Genomic DNA, 17210 nt, shown 5'->3' with positions numbered 1-17210 from the left:
GATGAACAATGTGGGAGATGAAACAAAGCAAACTGGAACAGTCGAGTGTCGAGTTGCAGCAGATGCCTATATCGGTAAATGGAGTCAGCATAAGCACTGAGCATGTGCGATGGGATCGTTGGTGTTTGGTTGGTAGGGCTAGCGCAGATTATAAGGGACCGACAGGGGAAAGCTTACCTTCCCGGAGGAGGTGCCGATCCAATTCTAAGGTCGTCGTATGAGTCGGCGATAACTCAAAAGGCGTGGGAACTTTGTAGATCTTTTACTGCATCTAGGCACGAGAGTGACAAGGCGTCGTCCCTCTCTGTAGAGTAGTCCTGGCGGCGGCTGGCTGAAGCGAGGGACAAGTCAGAAGCGGGAAGGACTATGGTGCTGAAGAGAGAACCAAGGCGTCGGAAGAGGTCTGGATGAAGTAGTGTTTGCGTTGATCATAGGCCTGGATGGAGGACGATGCCTCGGGGGGCGAAGTTGGTTTATACATAAGGCCAGAGTCAAGACGGCCGTGGCCCCCAGCGGGAAACAGTGCACGAAGCCATACGACGGCAGGCCAAACCCCTGTCCTGGAGGCTTTACTGCCCTACGAGCTTGGGCCTCTGGCATAGGGTGGCAGATTAGGAAACGGTCAGGCCACGCTAGGAAAAATAAAAGAAGGCAGAAGTTACCGGCCGCCGTCAATTCACGTCCCCGCCTCGATCGCGCGCCCCGACTGCTCAGTGGTAGCACTAACCCCTTGGGAGTCGCGGTGTGCCCGACCCCTGTTTGCGCAAGTCGACGCACCAACAGAGCAAGCCATGCCGAAAGTGACGAGGGGTCGAAGCACGTCAGCGAGTAGGCGTGCAGAGCGTGGGAGCCGTCATGCTGCATCTGGCAAAGACAAGCGGATTAGGGATAGACCCTGAAGAAAACGCACGCTCGATCACCGCTTCGGTCGGGGAGCCATGGGCGGACTGGGGACAGGTCCTGTCCTGCCATTCCGCAAGCCAGGCGGCCCTTAGCGCATCTGATACGCGATCCTCTCGCTTTGCCCGCAGCTCGGACCGTCATGCACGAGCTGTGGCTGGTGACGCTAGCACGCGGCTGTGCAGGCTCATGACGTCTCATTGGACATGGGCACACTGCTAATCTTAGACCATTGCCCGCAACGGGGTCGCTAAGCGAGTCTTCGTGGGGCTCAGTCTGCGCTGCACTGCCTCTCCAACAGGCCGTCTCTTCGTGCTGACCTCACCGAGTTTCTCATCGTCACGTTGTGACATCGTCACTGCGGGACTCGATGATGCACAGTTTTCCTGACTAACCACCGCTCCAAATTGCGGTGCGTCATATCACAGCTCGACCGCAATGCAAGGCTACCGTGGCATGGCGTGACATGGTCCTCTGAATAATCGTCGTCGACCTTTGGTGTGGTGGGCACATTGCAGCTGGCCGGCTATCGCATGTGACGGCGCCTGTACTGGCCATCCTATGGTCGCGACCGAACACCTACCCTACAGCCGTTTGCTAGACTTGCGCCCGTCGTGGGGAGCCAAGTCAGAGCAATTTCGCTCTGGGGGCCTTGCGCTGCCACGGTACGCTATGTGCACACGCCGTGTGTCCTTGACCAGAGCAGAGGCTCCCGACTGCTAGCTGTCATACACGGACCTCATGTTCCGTACCATGCTAACGTACCATCTGGTAATCAGCGTGACATCTTGTTCCGCGTGGTGCCTGAACCCTTATGGCCCGACATCGTGGATAAGGTTTTGGAAGGCGTCAACCACACCCTTCCTGGGACCAACCATTCTATCAGCCATGCCGCCTGCTCTTGGCCAAGTATACCGGCTGCAGTGCAACTGGCGCATGATTGTCGAGTGCGTTGCTACACCCTGATGCACCTCAACCATGGAATGTAACACAGCTGCCCGACAATGGCTTGGATCCAGTCTTACGCCATCAGCAATACCCCAAGCTTCAGTATATTATGTCGCCATGGGCGCAGCACTAATCTCTTCGCCTGATGTATATCAAAGGCCGCTCACAACGGCGCAGGAGAGCTAGCTATAGCATATGCGGGGTGAGCCAGCCATGGAAGTCGCACTACTTGGATTCGATCGAGGCTATTTTAGTTGTAAAGGCTGCTTCCTGTCAATGTAGTCCACAGTTCTGGAGAACCACGCATTCGACGCGGTAGTGAAGCCGTGGCATCTGACAGGACGCAACTCTCCAGTGTAGCCTATGTCTGACTCACGCCGATAAAACCAACGGTTACATGCGAGGCCAAAGACTGCGTTAGACCTACGACTGGATAGAACCTGAGCGTCGTGGCATGATTGAGTTTCGTGTACGCAATTAATTTGGTCATGCAAACAACCCAAGCTCAATCCGAGGGCGTAATCAAGCTACTGCAGGAGCCAGACATCATGTCTCAGCGTTATGATTGCGCACCGCCACAGTTCTGTAGGTTCGCGATATCGCTAGCGCTAAGTGTATGAGCTCGATACCCCGGAGTAATCAAGGAACCATGCCGCAGCTTCTGAGAGACGTGCTTGGGCCGCTCAGGAAGAGGAGAAGGTCGCACCGCCACACCTTGTTGCGATGGCCTAGAACGCCCTGCGACCAGCATTGACCCTGCCTGTCCTGGATATGGGCATGCGGGACACAGCGCAGGAAAGGGCCGACCAGATGAACTATAGCGTAAAGGGCCTGTTTCGCGAAGATGCTGGTCGACCACGACCATTTCGTTTTGTGTTGCACATTTCTCCGAATGATAATTGACCAGATCACGATCGTCTTCGCCTGTATGCAGGACATGTTTCATTTTCCTCTCATGGTGTCCGCACCGGTAACCTTATTGGCCGTCAAGCAGGTTTGCAGGGACTCTGGCGACTTCCGGAGTATTGGTGAATAGTCTGACCCTGAGGATAAGCGCGGAGGGGCTTTCCACCACTGCCATGCTCTTCAAAACATTTCATCACCCCCACGTAATACAACACCTTGAAAGGGGCCTCCAAAATGGTGCCAAATGCCTCTTGGGGCGAGGAGTTGAGCCAGCGATGGTACAAAGTTTTCTTCCAGCATTACTAGTCGTGCGACACGATCTAGGCCGTCTTCCACGTCGCATTACTTTCTTCGCTTGCGTTGATTGACGATTAGACCAATGTTGATGCGATTTCGCTTGCAATAGAGCGCGGTGCTAGATTCACTAGTCGACGCATCCTCTTCTGGAAGGCTACGCAGAAGTGCAGCAGCAGCAAAACATGGACAGACACTGGGGACGCCCAAAGCCACTTTGACGGGTGATCAGCACAGGATTGCTTGCTATGCGAGTACCAATAGTCCGGAACCCTAGTTGAGATATCGGAATCTCAGGGCTCCATGCTATACGAACGATGGGAGGACGAATGACAGGTTCTCAATTCTCAATGGGCTGTAATCATGCTTGATTGATAGCGCCGTGCGCCATCACACACGAAGCTGTGTGAGCTCGTGAGCCAAATTTGGGCTCGTCATAATTGCACACCTCGCATTCTGGGTGCACAGTTCCGAGGAGAACAATGTGAGCGCTGAGCGGCATGGCCCGTAACAGGGCCCCTCCGCCATACTGACTGTCGACCACCGTTGACCGGGTTGACCGTGACATGGCGGAGAGGTAATTCGTTGGCGTCGGCCTCGCCTATGCACTAGCGACCCCGCAAGCAAGCCACAAACCCAATTGGGGGGATGAAAACACCGGCCAGATGGTTGATCATCCTTCCCGCGCACCATGTGCTATACCATGCTGTGTTGGGACGTGAGACAGACGGCGGCCCGAAAGCGAGCATGGATGCGAAGTGAACGTACGAGCAGTTCTTCTGCCGGTGCCCGCGCATGCTTTTTCGTCGCACATGCGGGTGTCCAGACCGTGGCTTCGGTTGATGGATTGCCCACCACGAGCAGAGCCTCATGATCCTCGCAGCCCTGTTGCAAAATGCGCATGACCGGATGCCCAACCCGTAAACCTATGAGTAACAGGGCAGGCATTGGGTTTATATTCCTCCTTGAGCATTATCTTGACAGGGGGACAGAGAAGTATTACTCAAGTATCCAAGGAAAGCCCAATCGTACGGGGGAGCAGACAAACTCTTTCGTCATCCTCCAAGGCGCCTACAACGCAGTCCGTTATTGTAGCGCAGCCTGTCGTTGCTTCGCGCGATAGAGTCCAAGACACGTGTCGGCAACCGTGACTACTAAGGTGTGTCTGTTATATCGCGAGCACGGTTACGGTACCAGAAAGTCTCGCCAGGCGCCGCCTTGTATCTGCAGGCTGGCTGGAGTGGCGCTGCTTCATGCTGCACATGGCTCCCTAGGCGGACCAGATTTCACCGTCGCGGTGGGGTTGAGAGGGGGGTTGAGACTAAGGCCGAGCAGGGCCTGTGATCAGACCACCTGGCATGAAGCAAAAGCAATTCTGCGCCGCGAAGGGGCTTGTGGGACCACGAGATAACAAAGTTAGTTCACCCTTCAACAACACGAAACGTTCCTCGAGGACCCGACGGCGAAGGACTTGATTGGCGCCAACTCTCTTTTAGCAGACCAACACGTTCCGCTTGTTCTGGCCCCCATCGTCGCCAACCCCAGTCCTGCCGGACAGCATCAAGGTAAGCGATACTCTCTCCCATATGCGCGCGCGATCGCATCAAGCTGGTGACAGAGCTTGGCGGTGGAGGGTCCAGGGTGTCTGCACATCAACCAATACCATGCTCTTTGGCTGATGCAGTATGCGGTATGCGAGTTTCTGTTCGCCGACCACTCTGTCGACCCTCGTCCAGTACGAATTATTTTGAGAGAGGTCCTTGCCTGCGCGTGACTTTAGATCGACAATGGTGGCGGAATTGAAGAATGCGCTGTCGCATATCGCAGTCCTGCCGGAACCAAAGAAGGCCGACAAAAGCGCTGTTGCTATACGCTGATTTCGCAGAAGACATGTAGTGTAGAAGTGGAGCGAGAGGTGTAGTCAAAGTAGAGTTGGTGGAGCGGATGTTTCCAGCATGTCGGGACCGGCTTCAGCTCTGGTGGAGGAAAGTACAAATGAAGCAATTGCGCCTAGCGTACGAACGCCATCTCATGTTTATCTCAAAGCTGCGGCGAATTTTTGGTGATATCGCTCGCTTTGTAGTCGAATCAATGTTGCGTCCATACCTTCGGTGTTGTTGTTAAGATGTGATCTATCCATGACCGATATGTATGACGTATTGGAACGGCCCGCAGCCGCTGGAAGTCGCCGCTGCTGAGCAGTCTAGAAAGTGATAGCAAAATGTCTTCTACGACAGACCACATACCACATTCAATCAAGTTCGCACTGTCGCATTCTTCGGAGATTGTGCCAAGCTCCGTAATGTTCACAACTTACACAGGCTGCCGCCTCCCATCCGAGAGCTGTGATCTCTCGCAGCAATAACCCGGAACCTGGTCACAGAAGCCATCCCAAGGCATACATAAAGATCACTTTAGACAAAGCATGGTATCTACACTGCCAGTAGGTACACGTGCGACCTTCTATTAAACGCCTTACAATAGCCTATCCAGATCAAAGCTGACCTAGAAGCCTGGAATAGAATTGCATGTCCTTGTCTACCGTCTATAAGTAACACTGGGAATCGAAAACAACAAAACGCGAAATGAAGTCGCCAAACGAACTTCCTCCCGATCCAAGATATTACAAGCTTGATCAAGCTTGATCATTTCGACTTCTATCCTGGCGCCAGTCGGTCTTTCCGAGAGCGAGTGGCCGTATCCGCCGATTTACTCGTCTTTGAGTCCTGCTACCATTGCTGAAACATCTTCTGCTTTCTTGCGTCCTGAGACGGCTCCTGCAACAGCCTCTGCCTTCTTCAAGTTCCTTCCACTCCACTCGTTATTCCAACAAGTCGCCGCTGTTTTAGCCTTCAAATAGGAATGGAAGTACCCAAACATAGGATAAGCAGGAATGGGCCAAAAATACAGCAAGAAATCGTAAGGATGTTCCCAAAACCACGGAAAGGTTTTGATGAGTTTGGTCAGCCATATGAAAGAGACCAGGAGAATGAGTCTCGTATTTCCATTGGGGGAGTCGAGATATAGTTCTGATCGACAGAAGGCAAGGATCGCCAAAAGATCCCATACCATTGCGAAGTTGTATATCCAGGGGAAATACACTGTCCACACCGAAATAGGCCATTTCCACCAGATAGTGCGATCGCTGAACAGCGCAATGGGATTTTGCCGAAATGTTGTGCGACTCCAGCGTTTGCATTGATCGATGAACTTGAACGTCTCTACGTTTCCCAAAACCGTGGTTATGGTTGCATTGGGCGAGGACTGGATCTTGGTGCTGTATCCATGGTCAATGGTCCATCGTGTGATGAAATTGTCATCATCGGCAAGAAGAGGCCCGAATCCGTTTTGGTTCAGGCCATTCTTCTCGAAGTAGGTAAGGATCTGGCCTGCAAACGGAATGTGCCACTTGGTCAGTCTGGTCAGCCAAGTGAAGACAGATTTGAGAACATGTTCGTTCAAGAATCGATCTTTGAAGTGGTCATTCCGGACGATTGATGTCAAGATGAACAAGGTTCGACCAGATACCGCAAAAACACCACCATCAGCGGTATTCGATGCTTGAGTCTCAAAGCTATGACGCTGGAGATACAGTGCGCCTATAGTGTTCCAGAGACCAGCCCAATACCATGCTTTGTAGTACTGCATGAGACTCATATTGGGATTACGGTTAGGGCGAATGTACCTCACCACTTTTCGCGTCCCAACAAGGCCGATTTCTGGGTCATTGAAGGCGGGAAGAGTTGCGTTCAAGAGCTGCTCATTCCAGATGGCAGTATCGTCGACCATGACAGTAATCCTAGTTTTCACTATGTCGATAGCGTGACAAGTCTGCTTGCGCTTGTTGGAATGATTGACACATGTGTACTTGATTTCCGTGACCATTTCCGAACCGAGTGTTTTGATCGAGTCCTCAATGTGGGCCATGATATCCTCTTGGGCGTTAGGGCTGTTGGCAGAAAAGATCAAGCAGGCAGGCTTGTTTCGGAGAATCTGTTCGGTCATCTCTCTAAACACTGGGTTGTTTGCGGGGCCGACTGTGGGTACAATCACGGTGCAATCTGATGGCTTAAACTTCAGATCCTGAAGGGAATCATTGGACGCTATTTCGTATCGGAAGTAGAAGTATAGAGCGAGGATGGTGCGATAGTATCTCCACGCCATTAAGGCCGAAAACCAAAGTAGTCCTTTGTCCTTGACCGACAAGCTTTTGAAGACAGTAGCGTTTAAAAGTGCCATTAGCACGACGTGAAGAAGATTCCACAGCTCGTGGGGCTTGGGACCTGGAGTTTTCTCTCGGTTGGAATTGATTATGGTGTAGTAGATTATGAAAACGAGCCAGCCACCTAGTGAGAATGTGCTGAAGAGATACCACCAAATTGGGTATGGAGTAGTAACAGGATTGGTGTCTAGACTCCGAAGCCACCAGATCCAGCCGAAGGATATGCTTCCGAAGATAGAGGCGAGCTTTTGCATGTTCTTTGAAGAAGACATCGTCTTCGAAGACGTGGTAGGGCTGCGTGAGCCGATGCTGTTCGTACTTTCCGTTGCGTTCCTCGTTGCTGTTGCTTCTCAGTTGTACTTTGCGGCTATATCTAAAGTAGAGTATAGTAAAATCTGTTCATATAGTCCAAAGGGAGTCATTGTACCACCGGAGTGAGCAACAAAGGCCCTACATTTTGGTGAATACATGAGTCTGCTACAATGCTTTTGCGAGTAGAAGAACATGACAAACGCTACAGTGAGTGATATTGTGAGTGTTCACCGCGGCGACTGCAGGAAAGTGAAGCATACCGAGGCTAGGTGTGAATGAAATCAGTAGTTTATAGTGTGAACAATGTTCACCAATACGTGCCTCTAAGGACTGTTCGCGATGAGTATGCTCGAGGTTTCAAGCGACAACACAGTCTTTCATCTTGCCGACTATCTATCTTGTGGTGCGTTCAACGGACATTTTCTTTCCATTAAAAGTAGCTTGCACCTCAGCACGCAACAACATTGAGTCAGTATCTCATTGGTTTTCCCACATTGATGCAGTGTGGTGAGGTTTTCTATATGACATTTCAGCTACATGACGCTCACGTACGAAGAGGGCGGAAACTCCACCTGAGCATAGAAGCCTTCATGAGTGGAAGTCAACAGGAGACTCATCGATTTTGTACCAAACATGCTCTGAACAGAGCTTTTGACTGCTAGTGTGCTGATCTCACGGTGATCCGCGATTATGTGCTTAGATCACAATGTCACCATGCTTCCACATCTTGAATGTGAGGAGGACAAAATCTGACCCTACAGCCAAGAGTCAGAGCGTCTTCAATCATCCTAAGAAGCAGAGAGAAGCGCATAGTATAGCCGGCTGGGGAACTCGGTGGACGATGCAACAAGAGTGACTGATCCGTTAAAGTCAATTTGGTTTTTTTATCCTCGACTCCCGATACTATGCCCAGATAGCTGTGCAACTTGAGTGCTATATAGTTGACTATAATCGTTGGAGTCGGCTTCGTAACTTCTAGCCAATGACACATATATAACGACAGCACACATGATGACTAGCTGTACGTGTAAGATGTTAGAATATCAGCTTTGGAACATGAAAAGTGATGAGTGCTGTTGGATAGTGAGAACAGAACAACTGAAGTCTATGCGTTGAGCAGATACGCTAGTGACTATGATGGGTAGCACAGCCAATATTCTCTAAGTGTCAGGTCTATGTCTTCTCTTTGTTCAAGCAAGCCGTGCGTCAACATATGCCGCTTCCAATACGGTACTGTATATGTACACTGACAACAGTATGATTGGTAGATCTGTATCCTGGAGGACGATAGGAATATGTTGGCTTCGTGTCACGGCTCCATCGTCTCTTGTCAAATACCATTCTTGGTTTCTGGAAGCCGCGTTGATACAAGGTTGTGTGTAATGGATCGTCCTCGACGGTCGCGACCGCAACTAACACATCAAGTTTCCTCGTCAGAACGATGTACCCGACCTGTTTCTCCGTGAATTCGATTGGAATTGGCTCTTCAGCAAGTTTCTATCGTGCGATTTGAGCGGTGAAGGGTTCGTAACAGGAGACCCAGAAGGTATGCACTTAGTTTCTCTAGTCGACCTAAGCAGTGCTACGTAGAACCACGCGAGCCCCCCGCATGCGATGCTAATCCGGGGTTGAGGCATACACCGACAAATGCGCCGTCGGAAAAGTCCCTGTCTGACGCGGGAGCCGCCCGGTGTGACCTCGAACATCATCAGATGCCACAACCATGGGGAAAGACACTGCGGGGTCGGTATCACAACTTTCCAAAACTTCATCTAAATCTCTTTGTTACCAACCGCAAATCGACTCATGTCGGTCCCGAGGCTCTGTGAAATGATCCTAGCATGAGTGGGAGAGCAAGATGCGTCGGGCAAAGTAGGCAGTCGCTGTTCAAGCGGTGACAGCGCTATCCCCGAACAGACCACGGAATGTACGTTGGACCAACGTCTGGAGAAAGCAAAGTCGTGAGCTCGGTTTCAATCAACTCCTTTTCACAGTCGCAACTATTCATTTCTCCCCAGAACACTTTGTCTTTTCCTCGGCTCACTTGTCGCGTCGCGATGCGGTCCGCGGGAACAGGGCCCGTTTGATGAAATGGCGATACCTCTCCACCACTCACGAGCCTCAGAAGCAGTTCACCAGCAAAACTACTGAAACCGCCAAACATCCAGCGAGCCTAACCGCCACTACTCCTACCACGAGGCTACAAGTGTCTAGACCTTCATCATGCGGCACGTCCACGTTTTTCTACAAGCAATTTCGAACTGCTCAACTGGGCGAATTTTCCGGGACCATTCGAAGTTTGCGACTACGTCCTCACAAGTGCTGTAACATTGCAAGGCTTTTGTCCCTAATCTGCTTTCGACGACCAATGGTATGTGTATACGGCGAGCCAGTAGGTCATGCAATCTCTCCGACAGGATCTCCCTCTGCCAAGTGCAGCCGACCCAAGTGTGTCGTTCGTCCTTAGCCAGGGGGCATATGAGCATGCACATATTCATTGCGAAAAAGATGCGCATGGCTATAAGTATATCAAACAATCCCGGCTTTGATGTCTGTACGACGACACATCTCAACCTTTTGTACATACAACATCATGTCCCTCAAGTCACTGTTCGTTTCTATTCCGTTCCTTTGGCGCTGTGCTACCGCACTACCAGCAGGACCTGGTTCATGGCCTAATGGAACCTCCTTTGTTTACTCCTCTTCAAATGATGTGCATGCATCGGCTGCCTACAACTTGATCGATACGTACGACTCGAGTAACTGGGCGAGCAAGTTTGATGTCCAAGACATTGCCGACCCCACACGTATGTTCGTTGGTCCTCATTCCAGTAGCATGGCCTGACAAGAATTGTAGATGGCTTTGTGGACTATGTCAATGCGCAAGAAGCCCAGCAGTTCGGTCTAATGAAGACACAGAACGGCCAGGTATACATGGGTGTAGACTCAACATCTCGACTCGACCCCAATGGCCCCGGTCGAAAGAGTGTACGTGTCCAAAGCAAGACAGCCTACAACCGTGCGCTTGTTATTGCAGACTTCGCACATGTTCCTGGGAGTGCATGCGGTTCATGGCCAGCTTTGTGAGTCATCTGCCTGCTCTTGTCATACGACGTCACGCTTACATTGCACAGTTGGATGGTCGGTCCTAACTGGCCAAACCAAGGCGAGATAGACATCTACGAAGGCGTACACATGAGCCCTTCCAATCAAGTCACTCTCCACACATCCCCGGGTTGCAACCCTTCCATCGGCCCAGGTGGGGAAACTGGAAGCCGTCTAACAGGAGATTGTGGTGCCGGCGGCGGCTTCAACGGCTGCGGCATCTCAGCCAACAACCCTGTCACATACGGTACACCTTTCAACGCTAATGGCGGTGGTGTATACGCCACTTTATGGACATCTTCTGGCATCAAAGTATGGTACTTTGCTACTCGGGATGTACCAGCGAACATCCGGAACGGTAACCCTGATCCTGCGACTTGGGGTACTCCGATCGCGAATTTCGGCGCAGGTTGTGATTACAATGCCAGGTTCAAGGACCTGAATATCGTATTTGACATAACATTCTGTGGGGATTGGGCGGGCGGCGTCTGGGGCTCAAACTCCTGCTCGCAGATTAACCCGAGTTGCAATGCTTATGTGGCAAACCAGCCACAGAGCTTTTCAGATGTAAGTCTTCATTGTGCTATGCTTTACACAAAAGTGTTTGTGCTAACAATAATTAGACATACTGGCTCGTCAACTCCGTCAAGGTGTACAGTGTCTAAAGACTTGAGGACCCCTCTCCTACTCTTTCGCTTCATCTTTTCCTCCAGTCTATGATCATCTGGTTTTGTTTTCAATGTAAATACCTTTTCTCCTACATTATACTGCTTTGGAGGGGCGGGTTTGGACAACTGCTCTATACCAATTTTCTCTTTGTTCAATATGGCTTTCTTGTACATACCTCTCTCTTTCTATATATATCTAAAGCTTCTACTGCGTGTGAACAGCTTCTCTCAATGCTTCGATTTCACCCTTTTGCCACTCGGTAACCTTGCCTTGCCACTTCTCACCTTTGCCGCCACCCTTCGCTGTGCTCACAACTTCCTTGACCTTCACGGCCATCTTCTCTACCAAGTCTGGTTTGCCAAACACAACAATGGATCCGGAGCTCTTAATCTCACCCGAACACAGCACAACAACAACTTCTCGCTCTTTAACGAAATCCTTGATTTCAAAAAGGACTAGATTGATGAAATCGAGACCATCCGCTCCACGATGCATGAATGCGGTGGTCTGGCCTTGCAAATGGCTCCTTATGCGGTCTCCCTCAAATGCTGCAATCTCAGCTAGTAACTTGTTGACTTTCTTTCGTCCTTCGGAGACTTGGTCGCTTATCCTTTGCACACCAGCCGCGACGTCTGCAGGGGCAGAACCAGATGATAATGACACAGCAATGGAGCGAAGACCGGTGATCGACTCGGTAGCCATCTTTATCGCACGATCTCCCGCGGTGAAGAACAGCCGGCAGTTGGTACCTCGTACGGACTGCATATGGTGTAATAATATGATGTTGATGTGCGACGAGTTTTGCAGATGCGTCCCGCAACAAGCGTTATAATCCATGTCACCAATCTTGATGAACCGTACAACGCCTTTCTCTCTGTCATAGTCTTCTGGTAGGCTGTCGCTTCCCTTGCCTTCTGGTGTTTCCACTGTAATAGGCATACTCTTCCTGATCTTGGCATTGCATTCCGTTTGGATGGTTTGAAGCTCCTCTTCTGACGGTTTCCGTGGCAGTTCGACGTAGTTCATCTCTCCAGGTTGACCCATACTCCACCCAAGGGTGGGCAGATCCATAGAGTCCATGACGGCGGAGAGGAGATGCTGACCGGTATGCTGTTGCATGAGATCCCAGCGACGGGCGAAATCGACAGTTTGACGAACTGGTGTTCCAGGCTCAAGTGGTGCAGGGGAGAAGTGGATGCAACGGAGACCATGACGTTGCATATTTCTTATCGGGATAGCTTCTTTGCGCTCGTCTTTGAGGATGGTGAGCACGCCGTAGTCTGTGTGCTGCCCACCACCTTCTGGGAATAGTACTGAGTCCGCGAGCTCAACAAGCCATGTTTTGCTTCCTGCTACATCCCCATTCTCAAGGCCCTTGGTCGGATCCGTGGACTTCTTCGTCTTTGACTTGCCATTTGGCTGTGAGGACTTTGGGGGCACGAATTCCTCGCACGATACGACTTCCGTGTCGAGCGTTTGCAGATAAGAATCTTTCTGGCATCGTAAAGCGCCTACAATGGCTGGAGTAATAGCTGTGGTAACTCTCATAGTGACAAGACTGCGCGACTGAAATCCAAGAAGAGAAAGTCGAACGGCAGGTGAGGTATGACTCGATGTTCGGAGCGAACTCGAGCGAAAGATAGAGAAGCCGAGGGAAATAGTGCACTTAGTCACAGCGTTGACTATGGACATGGATGGTCACGGCCTGGTAGACTTGCTGCAACCGTTCCAGCGCCATAACCAAGGAATCAAAGTTCTATACAAGCTGTATGGTATTGAGACATCTATGTGCAAACGGGTGGGATGGCTGGTATTCTGAGACTAGACCGCAATGGGATTAGCCTCTTTCCGTCGGATCAGAGCGCGTTGAAGGCTGTTACAATGCCACTTTCAATTGCTCTTCACAGCATGGCGTGACGAACACAGTCTTCAGAACGCGCTCTATTGTTTCCAGACGTGCATCTGGTGGCGACTTTCGTGATGGAGGACAGGGCGGAGTTCGAACGCCTACCGCTTCATGGTTTACAAGCGATGATGACGTACTCGAAGCCAAAAGTCGCAAAGCTTTCGAAGGTCTTTTTTTGATCAGTGCTAATGAACAGATTACTGACCTCCATCCTCACAATGTCGCGACCGAAGAAGCCCACACACGCGGCTGTGACGCGCTTCGTCGAGACGTTTCTACCACTGAAAGAGAACGATGTCCAGCGACTCTACCACGTACCACGACATCCTCGATACGACGCCCAGACGGCTGTAGTCGAGCAGATTGTGCTGAGCGTTACTCCTACGCCAGGCGTCTACTCATTGATCGGCTACCCACTAGACGAGAGCACGATCGGCGCAACGGCCACCATCCCCAAGATATATCCTCGGCCGCCACGGACGCTGTGCTTCCTGCATCGACCCTTCAACCTCGATAGGCGCAGTGTGCGCAAAGGGACGCTCGTACTTTCGAGTCACACGTCTTTTGATGAGGTGCTCACGGTGGGTTGGAACACGGTGCTGGCAGAACGTTTGGGAATAAAGACGACAGACTGTCTTTGTGTCCAGGGCTACAAGGGAGACCCTCAGAGGAAGATTGGGATTGTAGGCCAGGTCTCTACACCTCTTCACAAGCTTCTTGGTCGCATACAGGTCGAGTTTGGTGAGTCAGAACTCGCGCAAGAAGGGCACTCGGGCGAGATTAGTATCGTCGCGATCATGAACGCGTTTAACGAGGACGAGGTGCATCGCGTGTTGGAAATGGCTCAGGAGCGTGGCTGGATAGCAGAAGGTGGAGATGGTAGCCATGTCCTTTACTTGACTGGCCAACCAAGAGCCAGTGGCATAGAAGCTGCGAAAGCGCTGGGCATGTCGGTAGCCTGCGTGGGGCATCGGCAAGCTGAGGACTGGGGTATACACTTTCTAGGTGAAGAGCTCAGGAAGGAATTTCCTGGTACACAAGTGAAGGAGATTTACGAGGAGGAGATACCTATTGTAAGAGAGAAGAAAGTACCTATCGTGCAACATGTTGGTTAATGACGCCGCTGGCAAGCCCCTTCTGGTGTCCTACTCATCCTGCAGCACCTGTTGTCTTTCGCTCCTCCGTTACCTCTGTATGCTGGCTGCCAATCCTGCCATTCGCGTATCTCCACGAGACGTTCTTTCCCATGCGGAGAAGTTGCGGCACGACGCGGTTTCCTCTATTTCAAAGATTGTAATCTCGCGCACTTCATCTCAGGCTTCGACGCCAAGCAAGCCTACCTCCGAGCCTTGAATGATGCTCTTCCTGTGATATTTCGCCATCCATTGGTCTGGTCTTCAGAACCTTGGCACATTGCGATCATAGCCTTCCAGGATGTCCTTTCCTTGCTTCGATACCATCAGTACTGACGTTACTGGCCTATGGACGAGTCCCGGGAAGTGCAAGGCTCCATCGCTTGACCAGGAGCTTCTGAAATCGCCTCCCTCGAAACGCAAATCGAGCGTGAAGCCATGTCCTCGCTCAATGACCATCATCTGTGCTACCAGGCAGCTAGTGGTGGAGAGAGCACAACGCCCGATCTGTTTGGAGGAGAACAGTTGCACCTCAAATGATGGCAAGGAAGTGGCACTAGTCAAAATGGGACGCTCTCATGTTCTCTGCCGGGGGTACATCGAGACACTTTTCCTCGAGCACAAACTGTCCGCTGCCGTGCCGTGGCGCCTACCTTCCCCTACGACCGGATGCTTGCGAGCTGTTTGCCGCTGGGGCAAGTGGGGATACGCCGGCAGGGTCGCTTGTGATGTCAGTCCGTGCTAAAGAGATGCTTGGTAGCGTTAAAGATGCCCTTCGCCAGCTTGCTCAACAGGGTGACGCCTATACGCTATCAAAAAACAATAACACCGAGCAAATCCCCCTCACTCATGTTCGCACAACGCTGAAGCGATACTGATGGCAATACCACCCGGGACTTGATTTTGCTGAGCTACTTGACCCTTTCTTGCTCGCCGTTAACGTCCAGGATACTCGCCATCGCTATGGCCCAGAGCTTAGCGCACCCAAGCTCAACCATACTCACGTCCTATCCCGCGAAATTGATCCTGATGACTATCCGCTTGGAGAAGAGTCATGGATAGCTGCTTTCTTTCGTCAATGGGCTCTGGATCACGAGGAGGAGCACGGAGCGATGGAGGAAGGCTGGGGCGTTTGATCTTTGAAGGCAGGTGAAGACGCGAGCTGGGAGTGGCCCTGTAAGCGGATACAAGCGCACAAGGCTGGGAGTGACGGACAGATTGAGTGTCTCGTAAATTGGGTAGGGCAACGTCACTTGGCACCTCGGGTCAAGAAGGAGCAGCTGGTTGCTGAGGCTCGCGACGTCTATGACAAAATACATGGGCTGGTTCACATCTAGAAAGATGGTAGGACTTGAGAAATGCACGGCCGGAGTTTGGAACGACATACATCACACTATTTGTTGTGTGGGAGGTTAGGGTTGTGGTCGCATATGATGTTTTTCTATCACTTCCTGTACTTCTACAATTCAAAGCATTGGAAGAATGCAAACATCACGCAACTGTTGTCGTGAAGATGCTACACACTATACTGTTCTGGCAATCCGCCACCTCGTTTTCTTACCTTTCTACTACAGTCGCTGATTATTGATGCAGATATTGCCTGTCTGGCCCGAGAATGCTACGCCATGTTACCAAAAAGCTCAAATGTGTCCTTCTGCCCACCCAATCCAAGTCTGACAAAGCTACAAGGCAAGCCAAATCCCTGCGAACGAATCGCATCATGTGCGTCTTCTAGAGACCGAGCCAACGGTTAAGTTGCATCCGCTGACAAGTTCAAGCCATCCTACGTTCCATCTCTTCATGAGACTCTCGAAGGAACTTCGACTTATGATATACGACAACATCATAGGAACTACGCGTCGCTAACTCCCTCTCACTAATGCCCGAATCTACTACGATTATTTACACTCAGCAATACTCCAGACATGCAAGCAAGTCGCAGAAGAAGCTGGTCCTATCCTGCACCGTCGAAGAATTGAAATTTTAGGCCCCCCAGTGTTGACCATTCGCATCAACCCGAACCGTTACGACAGCGCCTTATATTTCATCAAACACCTGCTTAAACTCATTGGTGAGTGTCGTGCAGCAGAGATTGAAGAAACAGGAGCATCAGCCAATGTCATTCTACCATGGTTGTTTAGCGGTGACAAAGACCGCAACATCCGAATAGGCACGTTGTTCTCTGTTGAACTCTCGCAAAGCAGTCCAATCACAAATGGCCGCAAGTTCCAGAATTTCTTTCAGCGCACGATGCGACACATGCGGCGGCAATCAACAGTCGTTGTTCGTCTCCTTGTTGATGGCCTGTTTCGCACGCACCCATTCAATATCATGGAATTCTGGAGTGAGACTGCTGTCGATCTTGAGCAATACTCTCGCATGATCAACTTCCGCTTTGTGTTCGTGGTGCCAAAGCAACAGCTCGAAAGTTACAAGGGGTTGGCGGTTAGGCCGAGATCTGTTCCGCCTTGGATTACGGAGGATATGTGGTCTGTCGAAGCAGCAAAGAGAGGTGGTGTTGATCCGGCTGTCGATTAAGTCTTACTGTTCGCTTAGATGTGAGATTAGGCATGCGATGCATATCTGTACATGTTTTCGAGGCCGTTGCATGTGTGAGACATATGCATGCGTGCTGCCGGCTTCGTATCACCAATTGGTGTTGCTGGTTGCGGCCCCCAAAGCCCGCCACGTCCTTGGGCGGACGCCTCACAATGTGCGCATGATCGCAGCTTCCTTTCTCTGTCTCGCCTGTACAGTCTTGCGGCGCGTGTAATTAACAAGATGCCGGAGATATCCTTTGTGTTTGGGCCGCGAA

At 51.2% G+C, this 17210-nt stretch overlaps 4 protein-coding genes across 4 annotated transcripts; 2 read left to right on the top strand and 2 right to left on the bottom strand.

The window, feature by feature from the left end:
* Positions 1 to 5757: 5757 nt before the first annotated feature.
* Positions 5758 to 7287, bottom strand: J4E82_007104 (uncharacterized protein; the record flags this gene model as incomplete). The annotated part of the gene is made up of 1 exon (XM_051733353.1): positions 5758 to 7287. The coding sequence occupies one exon, from the start codon at positions 7285 to 7287 to the stop codon at positions 5758 to 5760; it is 1530 nt and encodes a 509-aa protein (XP_051586955.1).
* A 2888-nt stretch (positions 7288 to 10175) lies between these two features.
* J4E82_007103 (uncharacterized protein) lies at positions 10176 to 11352 on the top strand (the record flags this gene model as incomplete). The annotated part of the gene is made up of 4 exons (XM_051733352.1): positions 10176 to 10389; positions 10440 to 10665; positions 10717 to 11254; positions 11311 to 11352. 4 exons carry the CDS (start codon positions 10176 to 10178, stop codon positions 11350 to 11352), a joined length of 1020 nt encoding a protein of 339 aa, XP_051586954.1.
* Positions 11353 to 11560: 208 nt separating this feature from the next.
* J4E82_007102 (uncharacterized protein) lies at positions 11561 to 12904 on the bottom strand (the record flags this gene model as incomplete). The annotated part of the gene is made up of 1 exon (XM_051733351.1): positions 11561 to 12904. One exon carries the CDS (start codon positions 12902 to 12904, stop codon positions 11561 to 11563), a length of 1344 nt encoding a protein of 447 aa, XP_051586953.1.
* Positions 12905 to 13450: 546 nt separating this feature from the next.
* J4E82_007101 (uncharacterized protein) lies at positions 13451 to 14377 on the top strand (the record flags this gene model as incomplete). The annotated part of the gene is made up of 1 exon (XM_051733350.1): positions 13451 to 14377. The coding sequence occupies one exon, from the start codon at positions 13451 to 13453 to the stop codon at positions 14375 to 14377; it is 927 nt and encodes a 308-aa protein (XP_051586952.1).
* Positions 14378 to 17210: the final 2833 nt, after the last annotated feature.

Source organism: Alternaria postmessia, assembly GCF_024291825.1.
Source record: "Alternaria postmessia strain BMP 2775 chromosome Unknown scaffold_45, whole genome shotgun sequence".
In the NCBI taxonomy this organism is placed as follows: domain Eukaryota; kingdom Fungi; phylum Ascomycota; class Dothideomycetes; order Pleosporales; family Pleosporaceae; genus Alternaria; species Alternaria postmessia.
The sequence above is the reverse complement of the archived record's forward strand: the minus strand, read 5'-3'. Positions and strand labels throughout refer to the sequence as shown.